Here is a 23,705-nt window from a genome sequence, read left to right on the forward strand (position 1 = left end):
GCGACTACAGTGGACACTCCAGACGTTTCCATGTTTGACTTGCACTTGGGCCTTTTTGCAAGGGTGCCCTCAGTCGGGCAGTACGGAAATGACGAATCTGCATGGCTTCTACAGGCATTTCGGATTCGGGTTACGAAGCCCCTGTTTCTGTCGAGAGGCATTCATCCCAAGTAGACGGCTGGGTATTGAGAGATATATTGGCATTCTAACCCGACAATATGATTATCGGTTTGCCTACCTAATCTATTGTGCAAGCCTGGTGCCTAAGTTGTACCTAGGCAGCGCTCCTTGCCAGGGCTGACGTACGCGCGGCGAAAATACCGGCTTGCTTACACGTACTTACATTTACTTATTTAGACATGCTGCCCAATGTCATGCTATATCTGCGCACGACTCCTGAAGACAATCTCAAACACACAGATCAAACACTGGTCATGGGGATTATGGTATTTCATTGTGCTATGTCCGGCCGTGCTGCCCGTTCAACACGTTGGCATCTTATCATCTAGTAGCAATCATACACGATCGTAAATCTCCGTAATACTGGCCGAAAGCCCCTGCTCCCTCTGGTAATCATTCACCCACGAGGAGGACGCTTATTTGTTCAGCTCCTTGGCCTTAGCCAGTCTCTCCTCCTTGGTCCCCTCTTGCTCCGGCATGGATTGAGGGATGGCCGGTCCGGGGTGGGCCTGATGAGCCTGGGCCGCAATGCCTGTGTTCTTTGCATCTTGGGCCTTGGGATCGATTGGCTGGATGTTGAAATCCGACTTGCCAGTCTAAGGGGATCAGTTAGTTACATAATACTATGAGCATTACATGCCGTGCATCTTGGGTGGGTGCTCACTTGAGGGTTGTTGTCTTGGCCAGGCATGATGATGGTTGTGATGTTGGGTATTGAGGTCTAAGTTTCAATCTTCTTTTTCCCTCTAGGATGCTGTCGTTGATGGAAGATAAAAAGAAGGCTGGATGCAGAAGGATGCAGGAAGTGCCCTTATTATATTGCACTTTGTTTGGTTCGACTGGCGGGCTTGCTGTATGCGTTGCTTGATGACGTATCTAGTCGCTGTCAAACCCGTGATTAGGCGGCTTGGTGGCGTGCGAGCCGGCCGATGATTCGCACTCAACCCCAGATTTTTGGCATCCGCTTGAATCGAATCTAGACCAGCACAACCAACACTACAGGGCGGGCGGCCTCGTTTCCTTACGTGCACGCATCACTCACGTGTGTGCTAGCCTTACGATTTGTCTAATCCAAGTTTGTCCACCCGCAACCAGCCGTCCGATTTGCTAAGCTGTGGGAGTATACGTGCTTCCAAGCCTGCCGGTGCATTTCACTGTTACGCGTGACTTCGTCCCAGATGCCCGGGAAAGGCGCCCCGCATGGCTGCCAATAGTTCACCTCAGCCTGTGAAGCTCTCACTGCCACTTGTACGCTGTCGCTTTCCATGCATCCATCGGAACTCTTGGAGCTCTAACACGTCGTAGGAGTACCAGCAGCATCTCTTCCAGGAGCTTCGCGGCGAAGATGAGCTGGTTGTCCTCGCAAAGGGCCTGGGCCTTATGCGCCTGGTCACGAACCTCCTACACAGCTACGATGCTGCAGGGAACAATTTGATCGTCGTCGTGGGCGCCGAGGACCGAGAGAATGCCTGGATCGGTGAGGCGCTTGCGGAGCAGGCAGCCATCAGCATGTCTCCTAAAGCCAGGGGTCTTACTATCGTGAACACCGACTTCACGAGTGTCGGGGCCAGAGAAAAGATGTATTCTACAGGCGGCATCTTCAGCATCACCTCTCGTATCCTCGTGGTTGATCTCTTAACAACCTTGCTCAACCCCGAGACAATCACCGGCCTCGTAGTTTTGCATGCGGACAAAGTGGTTGCTACTTCGCTCGAGGCGTTCATCCTGCGAATATACCGGCAGAAGAACAAGGTGGGTTTTCTGAAGGCTTTCTCGGACAATCCAGACCCATTCACCTACGGCTTCTCTCCTCTCTCAACCATGATGAGGAACTTGTTCCTACGGAAAGCCTCGCTATGGCCCCGTTTCCACGTGACCGTGGCTGGATCACTCGAGGGTAAGAAGAGAGCCGAAGTCATCGAACTAGAAGTACCCATGACGGATGCTATGAGGGAGATACAGAATGCCATTATGGAGTGCGTTGAAGTCAGTATTCATGAACTCAAGAAAAGCAATACTGGTCTCGAGATGGACGACTGGAATCTAGACAGTGCGCTGCTGAAAAACTTCGACAGCATGGTACGGCGGCAGCTGGATCCTAACTGGCACAGACTCAGCTGGAAGACGAAACAAATCGTCAACGACCTTACCGTGCTCCGGGGTATGTTGACTTCGGTTCTTGCGTATGACGCAGTATCGTTGTTGCAGCATCTTGATACTATCCATACGGCACACTCGCCCCAACCAGGGTCAACCCGACAAAGCCAATCCCCTTGGATGTTCTTAGACGCTGCGCATACCATATTCAGCTCGGCCAAGCAAAGAGTGTACGCAAGCAATATCAAGGCAACCGAAAACACACCGATCGATACTTTGCGCCCCGTCTTGGAAGAACAGCCCAAATGGGCCCTGCTGGCCGAGATTTTAGAAGAGATAGACCGCGACTTATACTTTGAACCTCCTATGAAGGATGATTCCAATGGCACCATTCTGATAATGTGCCAAGACACAGCAACATGCCGCCAGCTCCGCGAATATTTGCAAACTATGCACGTCAAGCTAAAAGCCGATGATCCCGCCGCAAAGAAGGACAAAGACGAAGAGAGCAAACCATCAGCTGCCTTAATGATGAGAAGGAAACTACGAGATTATCTAAAGTGGAAAAGGGAGTTCGCCCAAGTTAGCCACAAGCTCTTCTCCGAGAACCAGAAGGCCTTGGAGGGTGCTTCGGATCCCCGACTAGCCCAAAGCAAAGGTAGACCTCCGGCCAACAAACGGAGGAGGCAACGAGGAGGGGGGTGGCGTTGGATCTGTGGCCTCTGGGCGGGCTGCGAATGGGAGTCTAGTACAATATATCGAGAAGCCGTCGGAGGTGGCAGACCTGATGGCGGAAGTCGAAATCACCGAAGAGGAAGCGAAGCAGAAAGCCGACATTATTGCTGATCCCTTGGACGACATGGAAGAGTACTATGAGCTCTACGAGATGCAGGATCTGGTTGTGATACATGCATACGAAGGAGATCAAGACGAGCACATTTTGGAGGAGGTTAAGCCGCGTTACATCATCATGTATGAGCCCGACGCATCATTTATCCGTCGTGTTGAGGTGTATAGATCATCGCACAACGACAGGAACGTTCGAGTATATTTCATGTTCTATGGAGGCTCGGTAGAGGAACAGCGATACCTGGCCACAGTCCGGCGAGAAAAGGACGCATTCACGAAGCTTATCAAAGAACGGGCCAGTATGGCGGTGGTCATGACTACAGACGCCCACGGCGCCGAGGATCCGCAAGAGGCTTTCCTTCGTACTGTCAACACGCGTATCGCAGGCGGTGGACGCTTCGCCGCGACTGCGCAGCGTCCTCGTGTGGTGGTGGACGTGCGCGAGTTCAGGTCTTCTCTGCCGTCTCTACTGCACGGGCGCAGCATCGTCATTGTGCCATGCATGCTGACGGTGGCGGATTATGTCCTGTCTCCCACCATCTGCGTCGAGCGGAAGTCGATCAGCGATCTCATTAGCTCCTTCAAGGACGGCCGCCTCTTCAATCAGTGCGAGACCATGTTCCAGCACTACCAGAAGCCGATGCTGCTCATCGAGTTCGACCAGAACAAGTCGTTCACGCTGGCGCCCTTCGCCGACCTGTCGGGCAACCTGTCATCGGTGAACCCGGCCAACGGGCCGTCGGACCTGCAGTCCAAGATCGTCATGCTGACGCTCGCGTTCCCGCGCCTGCGCATCATCTGGAGCAGCAGCCCATACGAGACGGCCGAGATCTTCGCGGGGCTCAAGACGCAGGAGGACGAGCCCGACCCCGTCGCCGCGGTCCAGGCCGGGCTCGACAAGAACGCGACGGCCGAGGAGCAGGCCTTCAACCTCGAGCCCCAGGAGATGCTTGCCGTGGTGCCCGGCGTCACGCCCAAGAACGTCAAGCACCTGGTGTTGGGCTGCGAGAACGTCCGCGAGGTGGCCAACATGTCGGATCGGGACTTGGAGCCCATGATTGGGAGGGAGGCGGGGCGGCAGGTGGAACGGTTCTTTTCTAGGAATCTGGTAGATTTAGATTAGGGTGTGGTATGATACCAGCAGCTAGAACTGTTGGCTGACTACGATCTAGATTTAAGCCACATTATCTTGAATAACCTTTTACCAGCCTCGCATCTGCTTCATACACTTAACGAGACTTGGACTTAGCACATGGAACCACAATTGTATATGTTGAGTATGCGTGGGGAAGAAAAGTATCACTTGGTATCGGTCGCAAAGTCAAGAAGGATAGATCGTAATAGGTCATGCTGTCATTTCATGCTATCGTAACCATTACAACGAAACGTTCGGTTGGGGTATCGTAAGGGTATTATCGCCAGCTCTCTCTCCAAAAAAGTCCACCGCAACAACAGGAGGACTCCATCTCCGTCTAACGGTCTATCAGATCAGATCCTGATCGACCCGCTCCTCCACATCGGGTCTTTTCTCAGATCCGACTTGTCGTGGTGGCGTGCTTGGTGCGGCCGCCCCGCTTGCGCTTGCCGCCGCAGTAGCCGCAGGTGAGGAAGGAGATGAGGATGTCCAAGAATGAGACGATGCCGTGGATGATGGCGGTCAGGATTGAGCCGATTCCGTTCACGATGGCCATCAGGACAGAGCCGATGGTCTGGAACATGCTCTTAATCTAGTCGTAGGGGAATAATATGTTAGTCTCAAATTCCTTCTAGGATGTGTGAAGAGCGAGTCATGTAGGGCTGATTCAAAGTGACGAGCCGTGACTAGGTTTGGTGGTTGGTTGGGCAGGCTGAACTTACGCAGGATACGGCGGCACCCATTTTGGCGGATTTGTTTGGATATTTGATGTGTGTTTTGTTTAGGTGATGTTATTGTTTAGGATGAGGTGGTATAGATGTTCGTGTAGAATGTCGAAGCTGGTGATGTGGCTTGGTTGTTTGTTGTTGTGAATGGTCAAGTCACAAAAGAGGTTCGAGGGGGGTTTGGATGTCAACACTTATATACAGGTTCGTCAAGGTCCAGTCACACCGCAGTCACACACAGCTTACCACGTAACAAGGGAGATCCACCATGCTATGACATCTTGCCTACCTACCAACAAAGCACACACCAGAGCTAGCCGAAGAACCGGGCGCAATTACAAAGACGAGACTGAAATGAAGGATGATGGCCGAATGCAGCTGATCTACCCGCAATCCACATAATTCGATGTCATAGAGGCCCAAGTAGCGAGACCCTTACTGCTCAGGTTCTTTTCACGTCATGGCGAAAACGGCTTTTCGTGCTCTCGCTAGCTCTGTCTCGAATTTTCTATTGGCTCCTGGGGATACGATAGGACGAGGGGAAGGAGGAGTACAGGAGGCGACCGACATGGGGAGTACTTTGCCTGCCCACCCTTCTTTGGCCAATGTAATATTAGAATTGCATATGTTTCTGATAAAAACCCATCTTGCCATGGGGCCTTGCAGCCTCTGCTGCGAGTGTGACGCAGAAGTCCAGACGGGATCGACAGTGGGCTGGGTGGGTGGTTGAATCTGCAGCCACAAGAGACCGAGATTTTGACGTCATGGGAGGATACCATCGTCGATGGCCGGCAGCGTAAGAAAAGTCTAGGCTCGCTGTCGTGATACAGGACAGGGGCCTCCCACCCTCCTTACTGGCTGCGGAGGGCTGGAGGGGGATCCCAATCATTAACCGCAGTGGGGCGCCCGCGAGGTGTGAGGCTCCTCGTGGGCTGGGCTGATTAGCTTTCGGGGCCTGCCAGCCCTGTACGCAATTCTGTACGCAACACACTTGCTGCTGTGGCGTTCATCGGCTGCCAGTCTTAGGCCCGGTTAGGTAAGTATGCGCTAGTCTAGATGCCGCCTTAAGCTGCTTGCGGACAGAAAAACCATGGCAGACCGCTGCAAATAATTTATTGAACAAGGAGCCGTAAGCGAAAAGATATTTCTGTTTTCGATCCTAGGTACCTAATCCCTACCCTGTCATTCCCTTTCCCAAATTTGCACAAAGGTGGTGTGTAGCTTGCAGCGCGGCGCAAAAGCTCCGAACCGTTCAGATCTGGCCCAAAAACCGGTTCCGGTTATGTTGAGATTTGGGTTGCGGCGTGGATGACGTATGCGGGGCGTTTATGGAAAAGACAACAGCTTCGTGTAAGTCATCCTGCAGGCCCCGTGATGTGATGTTATGCCCGTAGCCTTCTGCGACGCAAAGATCAATGAACTCCACAAGGGGGAATTCCGAAATTGTTTCGGCGATACGGACTCTGTAGAAATCGCCATACATGCAATGCAGGTGGATGATGTGTATGCGTTGTTAGCCCATGTGCCATGCAGTGTTCAGTGTTAAAACCAGCTGGCGTGTCGGGAAACTGAGAGGTGGGAAAAGAAAAGACAGGGGGCGCGCGGGGGCTATTTTGTCTTCAAGCCTGCCTGCTTTGCTGAACTCTGGATCATGCAAACGATGGAAACCAGCCACACATGGCGTTTCCTGCCACCTCTATTGACCTGCCAACTGCTTCTTCTGGTGCAGGAGGGCAAGCCTCATCATCCCCAGCGATGGAATTGACCAATTATGCGCTGAAGTAGAAGCAAAAATAAAAATGCCACTCGATGTCCTTGTTTCGACCCCTTGTGCCTGACGTGTCCAGCTGCACTGCCACAGCAAGGGGGTAAGTAAGTACCAATATAATCAAGTGCCCCTGGCTATCGTGAGACTATCTCTCTCTTCTCTTCCTTATGCTCGTTATGTGTGAACAAAATGGACCAAGCAACTACTCCCTATGTAGCGATCTGACGAGCTGCTATCCACCATGCAAACGCCACACCAGACAACTGGGCGTCTACGCCCACACACACACATAGCAACAGCAACCCGTTGACCACGGTTACCAGTCATACATCCTTCATCGCCCACCCCAAAGCCGACAGTCATCGATCAAATCACCAAGCATGGACCCGAGCCGAGATTGGAGAGAGAAAAGACGTTTAAGCCCTCTCTTTCTCCTGAACTGAATGGGTTTCCCCCAGATGTCCACGCCCTCCACGAAATGCTCAAAACAACATGACTCCTCCGACGGACACCGATTCTCGAAGTGACTCTCCTCCGTTGCGTGTCAACTGCCACGTGCTTTCCGTGGCGCCGGCCTGAGTCCAGGCAGCAGGAGCGTTGTCCGAGCAGCCTCCGGTCTGGTTGCTAGATCCACTTCGGATCTCCCAGATAGGAGAGTCGCGCTTGTTGACCGCCCCCGTAGCCCAAACCGACCGGCGCATGTCTGTGAATCCGTGGATTTTGTGTTTGACCCCTCGGAGACGGACTGTCCTTTGATTGAATCGTTTCCCTCGGAGATGCTGTCGTGTCGCGCTGAGTTTAGTTCTAGGAAAGGTGTGTGTATGAGCTTTAGGGACCAGATCCGAGAGGAGAAGAGAGAGGACAGACGGTTGTGAATCAATCTCAAACGACCGAATTTCTCGTTGGGAATGGGCGACAGTGGTGGTGAGACTTGGGGCTCCTTTCTTGCACAGGGAGCTCAGAGCAACGCCTCCCTACCATGGGATAATCAAAGGGGAGATGCATGGCACAAGCGTGGGCACGCTCACTTCTCAGCCACCGTATCTCCCAATCCATCCACATACCGGCAATGCCGCGCGCTATGGCGTACGAAAGCCCGAAGAAGGCAACCGCATCCTATCGAGTGAGAAAAAGTATGGCCAATTCTGGAATACTTGTCAAATGCATTCCATGGCCGATTTCCACGGGGCCGCTGGGATCCGGCCCAATCCATCTATAAGAAACCAAACGTCTCTCGCTGTACCCCTGGGGATGCCAACATGACGATGGTCATCCCAACGAAAAAGGGGCAAGGGGATGTTTAACCACATACCTACCTACTTATTCACTCCTTTTACAAATTTTCCTTGGAGTCATTCCCTACTGGGGTTGGGGTCTCAAGATGTCATGGTTAGATGATAAACATATAGTCTTTATCATGCTGTACTCTACATATATATGGCCCCTTTAAAAAAAATGAAAAAAAAAAACTATCCACGCCACAACTCCCCGTAGTGAGCACCATTTCTCTGCTTATGTGAAGTGCCACTCATATATTATCCCCCATCCCACCCGTTAAGGTATTGTCTTGGTGATCAAGGAGGAGCTCCCTACCCTCTCGTAGTATGAGTACGGAGGACCTCTGTTGGCCTGTTGTGCATATAGTTCTTTCTATATGCATAGCACTTTCGTCATTACCGTCAAGGCTGCTCAGCCGAGACACGGCAGTACCAGCAGTGAGCAGTCAATCATGTGAGACCTGACAGACCTGACAGGCTCAATAAATCGACTCTTCCGACTTCAATGCAATCTTCCTGATGTGCTGTGCATTTGGCAGATGGCATTGGCAACGATCCTGTGTATGTTTCTGATACAAATCCCACCAATGTCAGCCACAGGACCGCAGCCACCCTGGTGTTCTAGTTTTTGGGAAGTTCCAACGGCCAGCCGCAGTGGAAGCTGCGACTCCTTCCTTCCTTCCTTCCTTTTAGCACCATTATATCAGCCAGCACACAAACCAACGAGCGCCTCGGTGGTTCCTTCCCAAACAGTCCGAGAACGACACATGCTGTCGATGATATGATGTTTGCATATGAAAGAATCCTCGGGCACATCTGGGCCATGCTCGTCCGAACTTTAAAGACTGATCACCGCCAGTCACTTGCTTTCTTTTACCTACCGAATTGCTCGGCTGGCCTGAAATGACAATGCTTTGTTTGCTGTGGCGCCATGCTCATCAACCGCTGATGGCGGCGCCTAGTAGTAGTACGCTTACGGCGTGACTACGGCAACGGCCAGGTGGCTTTTTTGCTTTTCCCCCTTCCCTTCTCGGCGCAAGAATAGAACAAAGCAAAGTTGCTGGAGAACTCATGACAGGTTGGCTACATCACTGGAATGCATGTCTCACAGCGGGATTCTCAATAATGTCTCGGGCCCCTCCAATGTCCCGCGCATGTTGCAAGAGTGTAATTCCGGCTCAGAAGTATGCAAGAGCTGCAGATGATTGACAGCGACTGACGGATGGATGGTTTGGGAAGAAGGTATGCAGCCCGTTACCGCTACAGACTCACGTTGCGCTAGCCTCTGCGCCCAATCATCCTCATCTCGGCCATATCAAGCAGGCTTGAATCTTGTCGACAATAGCTCGGTATCAGGGCTCCCCAGCCTACCTGCTATGCCGAATTCGGGTCCAGGGATGCACTGTCCCTTGCGCTTGTGGTCGACACTACTGCGTCACGTCCCAATTCGTGGATGGACTAATCCCGTCGTCGCGGGCTCTGGTGGTGGTTTCTGGTCGCTGTGTTTGGCCTTGCAACGCGCATTGCTTCTATACCGCCAGCCAGGTAACGTGGCTTGTCAGTGAGCCGCCCCCGGGAGTCCCCTTCACGGAACAACCATGGCCTTCAAGAAGTCTTGAGTCGTCCCATCCATTCCTTTGCACTTCTCGAAACTCGTCCCAACTCTCTTTTGGCTATCGTCGGTTGCGTCTCGGTCCGCCATGTGCATGCGGAGTTGACCTTGAGTTCCTCAAACCTCCAACAAGCATGATCGCATCACGCCGCTCACCAAAACGTCATATTTCCTAATAAGGTTCAGAGCCCAGGCTATGACCGGCTTCCCGACGACGACATTTTTCCGTGATGGAGCCCGAGGTGGCGCGTCGCAGCTCTGGGATCAAAGTCGACCGGGAAATCGCCGTACACACAAGCGACCGAAGCAGGAGCCGAGATGGAAGCTTGATCGCCTTTCCTCGTTCTCTCATCTCCATAATATGGTCCATGTCTGGTCAAGCACAACATGGGACGAAGCCAGAGCCGCGTCGTGCGGATACACCGCCGGTGCGGCTTAGCAAGTCCGGCGGCCGCTCGGGAGGACAGTTTCGTGAACTCTTGGAGGAGACCGGTAGAGAAAATGATTTGTTGGATATGCTCGAGTTCCTCCGACGCACGCCCCCGCCTGATAACTATATGTCGGTCCCAGACAACTTCAGCGCTTCTTCTGCAGAGGACGAGAAATGGAAATCAAAATTCAAATTCTTCCGCAGCAAGAGGAAGGCCAGAAGGAAAAGACGCAAGACTCCCATCATCAGGCTCCCCGACACAGCGATCGCTGGGCAGACAACGGGCGGGCATAGGCACATCGCCATTTCTATCCCTTTGGAATATTCACACTTTGGTCCCGACGCTCCCACCCAGTATCCGGTATTCGATACAAGCGGATTAGACTTGGTACGCGAGATTGAGGCGAGGTTCGGGCCCATACGGACATCCACTGGGGAGCGAGGCACTGTGACTGTTCTGAGGCCAGTCGAAGAGGACCGTGAATCGCTCAACTCTGAACCAACTTCGCAATCGCACAACTCATCCATACCGCAAGACCGACTTTCAGCTCTTCATGCCCCACCGCCACCGCGACAGGGCCAGCCTTCGCCGCAGGAGCAGCAAGGGTCCTCGGTGAGAGATTTTGGTCAATCTCGACACACACCTAGTTCTTCAAAAGATGACAAGGCAGCTGTGGGGGAGGAGGAGAAGCTGGCTGGCAGTGGATCTGCATACGGACTTTCTCCATTTGGTCGAGCGGAAAAGATACCTGGCAGTAGATCTACCTCTCCTCAAAGTCCTCTTGAAGGACACCCTGCAGGACAGAGCATTCAGGTTGGTGCTTCTGGCCCTGGATCCCTGACATTGTTTATGTTCCCTCCACCACCAAGAGGATCCAGCAAGAAAGGCAAACAAAGAGCAGACGTCACGAGGCCTATAGATGATATACTTGGACCCCTCAGCCCGTTTATCCCTAGCCAGAGCGGGAACCACAGTCCGCCCAAGTCAAAAATATACAGCGCTCGAGGGTCGGTTGCGGAAAGCATAGGATCACTGGGCTCGCTTGGATCCGAGCCGAAGGTATACGATGCGCAGACTGCGCAGGCGTACTCCTCAATACCGATTGTTGTTAGGCCGCCTTCCCAGCGTACGAACGATAGACTTTCGGGTGGCTCTACTTCCGGCGTTTACAGGCCAGCTCAGGTCGATGATCCGGCGCGACCAGTGGCCCAAAGGAGCGTCCAGTCTCGCAGGGATCGAGTGCACGCGAGGAAATCAAAAGACATTTCAGAAGCAGTAGCCTCTCTTGCTCCCGGAAGTACCGGTATTTCGCCAGAATCGCCAGTCCTGGGCCGCCTGCAAAAAGCAGAGTCTTCCGGAGAGTCGAAGGAATCGCCTTCTGTCGAACGCAATTTGAGTGATACTCCAGCCAAACGGCCAGCTGTCTTGCTCGATCCAAGGTCGGCAGGAGGGACCGCTAAGTTGACCACGTCACCGCAACCCCCGGGAGAGGAACCTTCCGCTCCGACAACCGATCGTTCATCTTCGTCCTCGCAGCTATCATTTGTCACAGGCTCCGACCGTATCTCGCTACATCGGCGCAGGGAGCGCCGAACGCAGCAAGAGCAGGCCAGAAGGGCACAGGTGATAGCGCAAGCTTCCTCGGAGCAGCTCTCGCAACAGCAGCAGCAGACGCCACAAGTCTCGGAGATGTCAGCGCGTGAGCGGGACCTGATACGAAGGTACGATAACCTCCGCGAACATCGCCACCGCGACATGGAAAAACGCCTGCGCCGACTCGAGAGAAATGGCGATGTCTGGCTCAAGTCCCTCGTGCCGTTGATGGAGGGCCTCAGTCGCCTGCTCGAGGAGCAGTACGTCTACCAGCGCAACGTCAACTCCCGCCTGTCATTTACCGAGGCCGACGGTGGTACGCCAGCGCCAGCGGCGCCCTCGGAGCAAGCTACCGAGCGGGCCTTCAGCTCTCGGGAGCAGCAGTTCTACCAGAACCTGCCGTTCCGCATGCAGACGACCCGCAGCCACGACGTGCCGCTCCAGCGCGCGCGGCCCTCGTCTGTCATAGCTACCATGCCGGCAAGTATCGCTGAGTACCAGCAGGAAGCCCAGACCAGCAGGCCTCGTCCCCATAGCATCCAGATCCCGGCACCGGGTCCGTCATCGGCAGCCCAAGGTCATCAGGGGGTCGGTGGTAGCCGTTCGCGAGGGTCTTCGGCGGGACCCCCCTAACGGCCCGGCGCATATCTCCTCTCCAGGCGGAGTTCGAGGAGGGAGCTCGCGGCCCGTCGAGCGCGCGAGGCCAGGGACGAGGAACTCGATGCGCGTATCGCGGAGCTGGAGGAGCAGCAGCATCGTTACGAGCGAGATTGTCAACAGCGCCGGCAAGGGCGCGTCTACCGTACAGGCCGCGGCGAGGAAGAAGCACGGGACAGCGATGACAACAGCAGCGGTGGCTCTAGTGATGAGCGAAGTCGCCTAGCTCCCGCAGGTGAGGAGGCTTTGATAGGGGGTCTTCATAGTTCCAGCCGTCGTCCTCAGCGAGAGCAACGTCCCCAAGGGGAGCGAAGAAGAGGAAAGGAAGAAGAGGATGCCAGGTTTGCTTTGTTTTAATGGGGGGTGTAGAGAGAGGCGTCAGTGGATCGGGGCTCCGACATCAGCATGTACCGCTGCCAATTTCTTTTCTCACTTTGTTCATATCGTTCTGCGGCGTAACGGGCATGATACATACGATGCCTATATCCTGGAGTATGGGGTGAGTTGACCTTGGAAAAGACGACTGTACTTTACTTTAAGAATATATCAATCGAATAATGTCTAAACAAAAACGAGTCTTGAGTCATGGACCACAAAGGTGAAAAGGTAAACAGTGCATATGGCGGACTTGTAAGCTTCTTATAATACCGGCAACGTGCATGGCGGGAGACGAAGAAGGTTGACTTGTCTTGGATAAGAATAGGGGGTGGTTGAGACATGGCCCAGAAAGCGGACTATATGCGATCCAGGTCCGGCTCGATATGCAGATACAGAGAGATGAGACAATGTCTCAAGCATCGCACAGATGCATGATAACAATACAGCAAGTGCAGGTGCCCTTACGAGGGAATGGCATTATTACCAGGGGGCAATAGGTACGCTGAGTACTTGAGCAACGCAGAGGTAACCTGGTTTCCCACATAAATACGGTTCTAGGCAGAGACGGGCATACACGGCGTAACAGCCAGCCATGTACAGCAACGACTCACAACATGCACGCAGCCAGGAAATGCATCACTCGCAGCCGACCTACTACTGTAGACCAGCCTCGTCTCAAATCGGGGGATCAGCCGCAGTCTATGCCCGTCCACATATCAGCGGCAGGTTTAAAAATCAAGTCCAACTCCAGGGGGAAATCAACCATCTATCTCGCCTGTCGCTTAATGCAATGTAGCAGTGGCCATATCAGAGAACGTGTGAAGAGCACCGTCGAGCTCTCGAGGAATCCGATGCAAACGTCACTCTGGCCCTCTTGTAAGGCTGCTACTACTATATCCTACAGAATTCCCTCTATCGGAAAGTCGGCCTCTACCTAAACGCCTCCATAATGCGTTGATGGCTGGTCTTCGTGAATATACATACATTAAAGCCGTCTTGATGCGGCTTAGAAGTCGTCTTCATCTTCCAGCTGCTGTGGCAGTCTTGGACAGGAACACGGCATTCAGCTAGTTGGGTTTTCCAGGCTTGCGTTGGATGAAGGGGTCTGCGGGCTTCTTCTTTCTCGGAACCATGGGATTAGGCGCTGGCCGGCGTGCTGAAGGGCCCTGTAATAGTACTGTCAGCAACAGGTAGACTTCATCAAGCGCAGACAAAAGAAAGAACTAACCTTCGGGGCATTCGGCGGGGCATTCGCCGAACCAGAGGAAGATGGACCTCCCTGCGATTCAATACCTAAGACTGACATGGCCGAGGGGTCCTGGTTCTCGGAGGAGCACGAGGTCTAGACTTGCCTGGAAGGAAGCCACCACTGCCGCTGGGTCCACTGAGAATCTATGCGGGTTTTGTGGTCAGCCAAATGTATCTGATAATCAGTTGCTTGCGATGGAATACGTACTCTTTTGGCAAGTGGTAATCCTTCGGGGTTGCCAAGAGGGCGCTTTTGACCCGAGGAATGGATAATCGGACGCTCACTAGTCTGTCCGGGATTCGACACCGCCTCACCCTTCTCATCCAGTCCCGCATAGCCCGCAGGGTAGTTGTTGAAACCTCCGTGGGGCGGTGCATGACTCCCGCTCCCGATAACAGTGTAGGTCTGAGGCAGCTGCGGGGCTTTCCGTTGATGCGGCAGGTTGGGCTTGACAAGAGGTGCATCTATCATCTCTACATCCTCTAGTTTGGGCTTTTCCTCGTCCTTGGGAGGAGGCAGGGGCTCAGCGGGAGGAGGCGAATACTCATCAAAGTCAGGGGCTGGCAGTCTGATACCGGGTACACCAAGCTGGTCAACAATATTGCCAGCCGTATATCGATCCCTGGCTCTGGCGTCTTCAATAAGCTTGTTCCAGAATTCACCTTGGACCAAGGCTCGCGAGTCTCCGAGGACCCAAAGCGAAGATTTGGCACGGGTTAGACCCACGTTCATACGTCTAATGTCGGTCATGAAACCGATACCGCCGGTGGGGCTCGCACGCACACAAGAGAAGATGATAATCTCACACTCCCTTCCCTGGAAAGCGTCGGTGGTGTTGAACTCAATCTCCTCTGTGATGCCCTGTCCATACCTACCCGTGAACCGGTTTCGGAGCTCATAGAGTTGCGCCTTGTATGGAGTAATGATACCAAACTTGCCCTTCGTGTCGATACTCGGGTTGTCTTTTCGGAAGCGTTCGTAGAGTGACATTGCGACCTTAATTTCCTCGTAATTCACAAGGGATCGTCCTTTCTGACCCTTCTCCTGCGTACCTTTAACATCGAAGAAGCGATAAGGCCCAAGCAGACCACGCTGATGCCACGGCTGATGACGAAGTCTTGCCATGTCCCCACCGTTAAGGAGTTTACCCTCGTAGAACTCTTGAGCTGGAAATCTGCTAATCTCAGGGTGCATACGGTATTGGGTGTCGAGCAGGTGAATATAATCGCCGTGGTTGCGTTGCATCCGAACGAAGAGACTTTGATCGTAGCCGAATCTAGCGGCCCGCTGATTAAGTACTGTCGGGGGAAGCTGTTTAGGATCTCCGACCAGAATGCATTTGGAACAGCCGTACTTCAGGGGAATCAAAGCACTGAGCTCAACACACTGAGCCGCCTCGTCGATAATGACCGTCTCGAACTCGACGGAGAGATTCTTGAACATCTCGTGGCCAGATCCACTGAGTGTTGCGCACAGGACCTGCGCGGAATCCAGAATCTCTTGCTGCACTTTCTTCCTCAGAATATCATTTTCACGAGCCGCCGTCATCCCGCTGTCTTTATTTGCGTCGATTTTGGCTCCGATCGATGTTTGTTGGCGCTTCAACTCGTCCCAACGGCGTTGGAGAGTGTTCGCGATTTGGCGATCGTCCATGGCTCGTGCTGCTTCCAGTTGTGGTCGAAGATCGCCGATTTCCTTTTTGATTGCGCCTGCATCTTCGTGGAGCTTCTGTCGCTCGGTCGGGCCACTGTTTTTCTCCTTATCTCCTTCCAGACGCGCTTTCACAAGCTCGTCCAATGTAACGTCTCTGACAGCAGCATTGATAGCATCGCTACGTCCAAGTCGAAGGACGTTGATCTTATGAAATGATCCATTTATCGTCTTAACGCCTTGCTTCAATCGGATAACCAATTCGTCGACAGCAGCGTTACTGGGGGCACACACCAGCAACTTCTTAGAGGCCCCCTGACTCTGACCAGGAACACCCGGCTTCTTGATCATCGTTCCAGTAGTGGTCTGGAAGGTGCCTGTCATCAGGGCACCAACCATAGCTACAATTGTCTTGGTTTTTCCTGTACCTGGGGGACCTTGAATAAGGGTAAAGGCGTCATTGTCTTTCGCATTTAAGATGGCCTTTGCTTGACCCTGGTTGAGCTGGTAGTTGCCCATGACTCTCTCCACAGCTTCCCGACTGTATGTCAGCATAGGAGACGGTTTTCCTTCCAGAATTTCGGGCATCAAATCGTAGTACTGGAGACTCTCAAGCGATGCATACTCTCGTTCGATAGTGGTCATGTTGGTGATTTTCACAGCATAAATCTCAGCTTGAGGTATGAGGAGCTGTATCATGGGCCCGGGTTTCCCGCTGAGACGATACGAGACCTCGAGACTTCCGTTCCGGACCGAAGTGCGCCAAATACGCGCAAGACAGTGGGGGTCGTTGGGAGATTGAAGCGGCTGGGATGATGCGGGAGAGAAGAACAATGTCACCTTCAGCGAGCCGGCGATCTTTATCTGTCTTGTCCATGGGCATGACGGTGCTAACTTCGAAGAATTTGTCCACCGACATGCGGTTCTGGATCTTGATCCCGAAAGGCTTGGACGTCGTCTCACTCATGGCTGTAGCGAATGATTGCCAAGCTTCGTAGATGAGCAAAGGCAGGAAGGTCTGCTTATATTGAGACGGGTCCATGTAGGTCTCCGAGACCCTTGAGCAAGCCACTCCGTTAGGGGGGTCATCTCCGGTATGGAAGATATCCCAGTCGAGAATTGCCTGGTGAAGGACGTCCATAGGGGGGATCAGTCGTGCTCGCATATCCTTGGCAGATCGCTGTATCTTCGTTTTTTTAACTGGCCCGATCGCCTGCTTCTTCAACAGCTGTGCTCGCTTCGAGGCATCTTCAGCTCGCAATTTTCCAGCACTCGTCTGTGCAAGGAATGCTGCATCATCGTCGGAATCATCTTCATCTTCTGATGATGAACCGACCATGATCTCGCTCTTTTGCGGCGCATGGTCCTTGCCTTGGATCCCAGATAGACCCTGAAGGCCAGAGCCTTCTCCGGCATTGATCGGCTTCTGTCCCCGTAATGCTTGAGCTCTTGCAACAATATCCGCGTTCCTCCTTTTGGTCTCTTCGGCTTCTCTCTGGCGTTTCTCGCGAATCCTTTGTGCATTGGCCGGATCGAACTTGGGGGGCGGCAGGCTTTAAAGCGGCGGCTTTAACTCTAGCCTTTTCTTCGTTCCGTGCTTTCATCTGGGCCAGAACGTCAAGGCTCTTGTTCAGGCCAGGGGTTAGATCCTTCAGATCATGTTTGGCAGGAGTAGAAGCGGTCGTTGAAGTCTTGGTGGTAGATCCTGAGGAGTCGTCACCAGATCTTGACCAGACGTCGAGGCTAGACTGCTTTTTACGAGCATCGGCCTTCTTAACCTCAACGATTTGAACATCGTCCTCGTCCTCGCCCAGGGCCCGGAGAAGCTCGGCGCGTTGTTGGTCATCCAGATTTGTGTTAATGCGGAACTTGCCCACGTGATTGCGTACACAGGTTTCGCGGATATATTGCAGGGCTGCGCCAACAACCTCGATTTCGTTCTCCGCCAAACGCCGAAAGAGTTTGACCAAGCCATTGACTGTCGTGCCGACAAGATGTTTATCCTTCAAGCGCAGCATCTTCACCATACCGAGGCACTTGACACGTGGCTCCTCAAGTAGCTCTGCCAGAGACCGCTTGATGTCATCCTCAGTTGGAACCCCTTGTCCGAAGGGCTTGCCAAAGCTGATGACAGAAGGCCATCTTGAGCTAGAAGGGCGTCTGCTAGTTCCATCACGTCGCGGCAGAAGTTCTTCATTGTCTCCGTGTCAACCAATCTACTCCAGTCATCCAGATCATTCAGAGCAGTCTCAATGAATGCCCACTGGAGAAATCCACCAATTTCTGACAGCATCGCGTTCGCCCTGGTCCAATTGCTTGGAGCGAAGAACACCCGTGGCAGGGTCGCATAGTGCTGCTAGGAAATCTTTGGAGCATCGATGTATCTGAATCTGAGGTGACCAAAGACTCTTACCAGCAACCACCTTAGAAACGGCTAGAGTAAAGGAGACGAGAGCAAGTGAGAATTGCCGTTCTACAAGCTTTAGGATCGCGTCACTTCTGCTATCCTCATCTGTCAAGGTCTTGATGAACGCTACGCCGGCCGTATGAACGGCGGGATCGCCATTGATCAACGAAGCGACAATAGCTTGGATTGTCTGGGGGTTCGCAGAGAGCTCGGTGAGTTCCGCGGAGTTGAACTCGGCCAAACGATCAATCATCCGTCCAATAACCTCATTGGTATTGCCGAGGCCCTTGTTGAACTCCTCCTTGGGCTTCGATAACTTCTCATTTTTCTTAGGACGAAACGTCTCTACTTGGATGAGTGGCAGTGTTGCAGCCAGCATGTACCTTGCTAGTTGGCCCGCCCCAGGGAGCAATATACTCAGGGCAGCGTCCCAAATGACGGACGAATCCCTGGTGATCTCGCGTTGGACGAGATTGTCATTTCGGTGATGTGCGTTGAATTCTTCAAATGTAATTCGTGAATCAAGCATCAGTGACTGGCGAATGACCGACAACGTGATATGTGAGATGTGACCGTTGGATGGGTCCCAGGCGAGACCCGGGCCATGCCCGTAAGCATATCTTTGTACTTGATTACAAGATTCAGGATCCGGTTAGTGTGGATTGTAGAAGAGGAGGGGGTGATCTTGAAATCTTTCGAGAGGAAGGCGGTGATTGTAGACAACAAGGCCTCGGCGGCACCACGGTAGCAGACTTCGCGGCCATCACCCGGCATCGAATTATCCCTAGCAATCCTGTCAAGGAAATGATGCAAGATAGAGTCGCAAGCATCGCCCCGCTGGTTTGCAGAGATCGACTCCAGAAATGGCTTCACCCATGCAGCGGCTACGGGGCCTACCTGATTCTTGTCTTCGGGCATGGAGAAAGCTAACTGCTTTGTCTGAGATAGCAAGGGATAGTAGGCTGGGCTTGCGAAAACCTGCTCGGCGACAGAGGCCGGAGCGAAGTTCGCGAATGTACCCATAAACCCTTGGGATCCCTTCTGCAAGATGATGCAGAATACTTTCAGGACGATAGCTAGGTTAGGTACGGAATTGATGCTCATGTGGTTAAGCAGAGTCTGATAAACACTAGGTTGAACGTCCAGTGCACCGAAAGCCTGTACGACGATGTGCTTGTCGAGAGCATGCAGTATTAGACTGAGACCTTCCCAGAAACGCTGGACCTGTTTTGACGGCGTGTTGAAAATAGCTATTTTCTTGATAGCATCCTCAAGATTCTCTTTGACAGCCCATTGGAAGTCGTCAGCCGTAACAGCCAGGTTACGGGACCAAGAGGTTGTGGCGAACTTGTGTCGCACATCGTCCTCGTCAAAGAGGAAGAAGGTCATTGTAGGAAGTACCTCGCCCAGCTTCAAGACACGGCGCTCCTGCACCCTCTTGAAAACATAATTGAAGGCCACGCGATTTTCCGGCACGCTCAAATACGTGATGCAGCATAGGGCCTCGTACAGTGCTATGAGGTACTCGATGTGACCTTCCTCTATGAATGTTCTCTGATCGATGGAACCCCTCGCGAGTCTTCATAAACTGCTTGGCATTCTCGAGACCTTGAGTGATACGTTCGGCGTCGAATCTGTTTAGCTCAGCTTCCATGGCGGCAACGACGTCATCGGCATGGGCCCTAGTAATGAGGATGTTTAGTACCATATTCGCGAAGCAGCAATTCAATGGGGAACCACTGAAGGAGGTTACATACTCTGAGAGATATTTCAAGAAGCGCTTTCGGCTTCGGTGCCATCCGCGGACACAAGCCGAGCAGGATGTGAGAAGTTCGTTGGCGCGCGTCTTGAAGACATTCTGCACTTCTTTGAAGGCTTCATCGGAGAAGCCCAGAATGAGAGAGCAGCGGTAAGTAACATCAAGACGAGACGAACCTTCCTCGACTCTCTGCTTTTTCTGGTCAATCCCAATGTCACCAGGCTCCGATAGATCTTCGTAGTCCTCTTCGTCGTCGTCAGAGGTCTTGGGACACATCAAATGCAGCTCCGGCGAAATGGCCATGAATTCCTCGCATGCTTGCCCTATAGCGTTCATGCTGCTATCGAGCGCCATCTTCGTAGGTGTGTTTGCTACTAGAGTAGCAGCATGCCGCGCCGGTCGATGATGGAAGCGGAAGGAGGAAAGAAGTGGTAGGAAGAAGCTTCGGCTTAGGTCGAGATTGTCGATTTGCTTTTGGGGATCGTGTTCGGTCTTGCCTAAACTTCGGATTGATTTGTGAGGTTGGTTTAGCGCACGTAAATGCAACCAATTTCCCAGAGATGCAAGTTTGGTTTTCTGCTAAGTCGGACCGTAGTCCTAAAATAGCAGCCTCGGTGGTTGTGGTGTGATGCAAGTGCGAGATCGAATGGATAGGGTTGTGTGAGAGGGCAGTTGCCATTGGGTGATCGGCTTCCGATTTGAAAAAAGAATAGATTATTGGAATGGGCAGATTGGAAGAATCGCCGGGGAGGGGTTGCTGCGGCAAGACAAATCGTGTCGGCGACCAGAATATCGGCGGCCAGGGTATCGGAGAAGATGTCGTTATTATACTTCACGAGATTCGAAGATGGTTTCGCGATATGCAAATGGCACTAGTTGGAAAGAATCTAAGAAGTCAATGAGCAATAACGAACGAACAGAACAATTCACAGTCGCACTTCAATTATAGTATTGGAAACCACCTGGCAAGGAAAGTGCAGTCTCCCTTTCGGGAAGTGTGCGAAGCCAGTATGCGAAGCCAATACTCCGTACAAAGAACAACAATGATGATCCGTGGTTGCTCCCTCCAATGCCCAAGGCAAATAAAATGATGGGTTACAGCCGGTGTTTTTCCCACCTAAGGAGGTTGCCCGTTTCCAGGCTGCCCTATCAGCGCGTAAAGAGCATGCAGATGCAGCCAAAACCCAAAGCGCGATTGGAATGCTTTATCGATAGGTTCGGCACTCGACCCTGGCAGGTATCCAGTATTATTAGCCTCAATCGTTCGGGGCCAACCTTCAATGTCCTTACTGCCTATGACTTCCAGGCTGCACTGTAATTCTTGGCAAGCATGTAATGGATCGACTGGTTGCAATTCGTGAAAAATTCGTCGCTATTCTTCTTGGCTTAAGTACAACCCGTAACGCAAAGCGGTATTGAAGTACAAACTCGGTGCAAATCTCAAGTAGGGGCGGACCTGATATTACTGTCCCTCTCTTCTCTCCAGCAGATAGCCCATCTAGCACATACATCCAGTTACGATAGTGTGGACGAGCCAACAACTATCTAGACCTGGAGACTTCCGGTTTCGATCTCTGAACTACCGATTCCGAAAGTTCAGATTCGCCCTCTGTCTGATTGCCATCGCTGTTGTTATCGTGTTCGGCGCCGTGTGGTGCAACATTGGCATTGGTGATCATACTTTCGTCCACCTCATCAACCTCTTGGTCTTTGGTTGTTTCTTCTGCGCCGACTTCGCCGGTGGTATTGTCATCCATAGTACTGTTACTCCTGTCCTTACGCTTGGGTCTCCCTCTGCCAGTGGCCTTGCTCTTCTTGCCTTGTGCTTTGCCCTGATTCTCGGGATTCGTCAACTCCTTCGGCTTTGCTTGACGCTTGGAGAATCGGTCTAATAGGTGCTCCAAGGGGCAAATCGACTCGTTCCATGCATCTGTTCCCTTGAAACTCTTATCATTACATCTGTAGCATGTTTTCCCATGGCGAATAAAAAGCTGGTGAAGACCGTACTTGAGATGATCGGGACATCGTACCTCGAGATGCCGGAAGGTGTCATCTTCGTTGGTTTTCTGAGGGACCCAGCCTAGCCATCTCGACATCCGAAAGACGTGGGTGTCCACAGCAAAGCAAGGTCGCTGCAGGGAAAACAGGGTCACACATGCTGCCGTCTTGACGCCAACGCCGGGATATCGCACAAAGTGGTGCAAAGCTTCGTCCTTTGTCATATCGTGCATGAAGTCGAGATTCAGCTTCTTTTGGTCTGTTCTTAGAATCTCGAGGTCCTTCTGGCCCTTTGTCTTTGAGGAGGCACAGATAACATCCGCTTCTTTGCCTGTTTCTTGTTCTTCGATATATGCAGCACGCCGCTGCAGATTCTCTTCATAGATCATGCCTAGGATGGCCTGGATGTTCTTTGCCTTATTAGCACCCAGACCTCCCGACTTCAGCTGTTGATAAACGTCATCATAGTCCGCAAGTCTGATATTGTTCCAATTGACGCTGCCGGCACCTGTTCCCTCTTCCGAGACTCCAAACTTGTCGACAAGTGCTTGCAGCATCTTGTCCGCCATGTCGAATGTTGTGGAGCCACTCAAGACTGTTCGAATTAGGCCGTCGAGGACGCAAGGGACCTCACCGCATCCGGCGACTTCAAGCGACGGCGCTGGGATCTTTTGCGGTGGTAGGGGCTGAACATCGTCATGCATATCGGCGAGGATACGGTAAATCTCCTCGCACTGCTCGGGATTGGGACCTTGCCAGTCTGGGTATGGTGTCTCACCAGGAGTCAAGCCGTATGGATTGTCCTTTGTCTTTCTGGCTTTTCGCTTGGGTGCCTTCTGCTCGGCTTTGGGGAACGATTGATGCTCCAGCTGCTCTAGCTGCTCCTTAAACTCCTCTTTGTCCGCTCCATTTTCATGTTGCTGCTCGTAGCTCATGGAAACTGGCACAACATCATTGCTGGAAGGAGCTCTGAGACTGCGCAGTCTCTTCTTCAGTGGTAGGTATGCGGCAACTTCATACAGACTACCCTTTGCTGTTATGTGTGCTTCCTCATCGGCAACGTTGTTGGGTGCCCATAGTTGACCTAAGTTGTGCGGCAATACGTCCCAACCGCCTCTGACTGGTACATTCGAGGTCTTCCTGCTCCGCTTCCTTGTGGTAGTGCTTGGGACGAGTGTCGCGGCTCCAATTGCACCAGGGATGAGGTCGGTTGACTGGTTGGAAACCACGTCTGATCCGGCTGTAGTGGCTGCAACCTGTGTCTGTACGGTAGAGCTTGAGGATGCAGTGAGTATGGTGGCATCGTTGCTAGCAGCGGCTTCTTTTGGGCCACCCACTTTAGAATCACGCTCTCTGGCTTGTATCTGGACTTGTGCAGCTTCTGCAGCTCTTCTTGCAGCAGCGCGGGTCTGCATGATGGATGATTTGGGCTTCGCGAAATAGGGAAGAGGGTAAGGCGCCGCCAGAGTGACCGAAGAAGGGAAAACAGAAAGTAGGGTCGCCGATGCACTGTCTATCTTCGCATCGGAAAAGAATGAGAAAATCATGGATGGAGTAAAACAGAAACTTGGGTTGAAGTGATGAAGCCGGCCAATCAGCAACTGTGCGCTTCCCTGGTGAATGTCAAAAGATCAGATTGATGTGGGAGTGTCATGCCTTCCGGATTTGGCCTGTGATAACTCTCACCATGTCTAAGAGGTACCTTAGGTAATTTAGATTGATATATTCCGTGTACATACATTTGATTTTCTAGTGGCTACCTCAAGCATGGAATTCAATTACTAGGGTGCCCTAAATTAATTATGTCTAGGTACATTTAGATAACTGTGAAATTTCCCTTGCTGATATCTTAAACGGCGTTGTGCAATGATGCAGTCACATTCTGAGTGTTTGAAAACTGCTTTATGTACCCAGTTGGGATGAGAAGGCGGATTGCAACG

The 23,705-nt window shown here is 52.5% G+C and overlaps 7 protein-coding genes across 7 annotated transcripts; 2 read left to right on the plus strand and 5 right to left on the minus strand.

Moving 5' to 3' along the window:
- Positions 1–596: 596 nt before the first annotated feature.
- Positions 597–871, minus strand: PG994_010427 (uncharacterized protein; the record flags this gene model as incomplete). Its single annotated transcript, XM_066861836.1, has 2 exons — positions 597–776; positions 845–871. The coding sequence occupies 2 exons, from the start codon at positions 869–871 to the stop codon at positions 597–599; spliced, it is 207 nt and encodes a 68-aa protein (XP_066710946.1).
- A 509-nt stretch (positions 872–1,380) lies between these two features.
- PG994_010428 (uncharacterized protein) lies at positions 1,381–4,249 on the plus strand (the record flags this gene model as incomplete). Its single annotated transcript, XM_066861837.1, has 3 exons — positions 1,381–1,428; positions 1,486–2,935; positions 3,027–4,249. The coding sequence occupies 3 exons, from the start codon at positions 1,381–1,383 to the stop codon at positions 4,247–4,249; spliced, it is 2,721 nt and encodes a 906-aa protein (XP_066710947.1).
- Positions 4,250–4,655: 406 nt separating this feature from the next.
- Positions 4,656–5,004, minus strand: PG994_010429 (uncharacterized protein; the record flags this gene model as incomplete). The annotated part of the gene is made up of 2 exons (XM_066861838.1): positions 4,656–4,853; positions 4,984–5,004. The coding sequence occupies 2 exons, from the start codon at positions 5,002–5,004 to the stop codon at positions 4,656–4,658; spliced, it is 219 nt and encodes a 72-aa protein (XP_066710948.1).
- Positions 5,005–7,236: 2,232 nt separating this feature from the next.
- PG994_010430 (uncharacterized protein) lies at positions 7,237–7,455 on the minus strand (the record flags this gene model as incomplete). Its single annotated transcript, XM_066861839.1, has 1 exon — positions 7,237–7,455. The coding sequence occupies one exon, from the start codon at positions 7,453–7,455 to the stop codon at positions 7,237–7,239; it is 219 nt and encodes a 72-aa protein (XP_066710949.1).
- A 2,418-nt stretch (positions 7,456–9,873) lies between these two features.
- On the plus strand, positions 9,874–12,550 carry PG994_010431 (uncharacterized protein; the record flags this gene model as incomplete). The annotated part of the gene is made up of 2 exons (XM_066861840.1): positions 9,874–12,223; positions 12,333–12,550. 2 exons carry the CDS (start codon positions 9,874–9,876, stop codon positions 12,548–12,550), a joined length of 2,568 nt encoding a protein of 855 aa, XP_066710950.1.
- Positions 12,551–13,769: 1,219 nt separating this feature from the next.
- PG994_010432 (helicase sen1) lies at positions 13,770–20,121 on the minus strand (the record flags this gene model as incomplete). Its single annotated transcript, XM_066861841.1, has 8 exons — positions 13,770–13,868; positions 14,159–16,469; positions 16,519–17,138; positions 17,176–17,749; positions 17,879–18,543; positions 18,645–19,445; positions 19,495–19,690; positions 19,766–20,121. The coding sequence occupies 8 exons, from the start codon at positions 20,119–20,121 to the stop codon at positions 13,770–13,772; spliced, it is 5,622 nt and encodes a 1,873-aa protein (XP_066710951.1).
- Positions 20,122–21,308: 1,187 nt separating this feature from the next.
- On the minus strand, positions 21,309–23,180 carry PG994_010433 (amidophosphoribosyltransferase; the record flags this gene model as incomplete). The annotated part of the gene is made up of 1 exon (XM_066861842.1): positions 21,309–23,180. One exon carries the CDS (start codon positions 23,178–23,180, stop codon positions 21,309–21,311), a length of 1,872 nt encoding a protein of 623 aa, XP_066710952.1.
- Positions 23,181–23,705: the final 525 nt, after the last annotated feature.

The sequence above is a fragment of the Apiospora phragmitis genome, assembly GCF_038363925.1.
Source record: "Apiospora phragmitis strain CBS 135458 chromosome Unknown utg000010l:1.0-9815664.0:1.0-9183399.0, whole genome shotgun sequence".
Taxonomy (NCBI): Eukaryota; Fungi; Ascomycota; class Sordariomycetes; order Amphisphaeriales; family Apiosporaceae; genus Apiospora; species Apiospora phragmitis.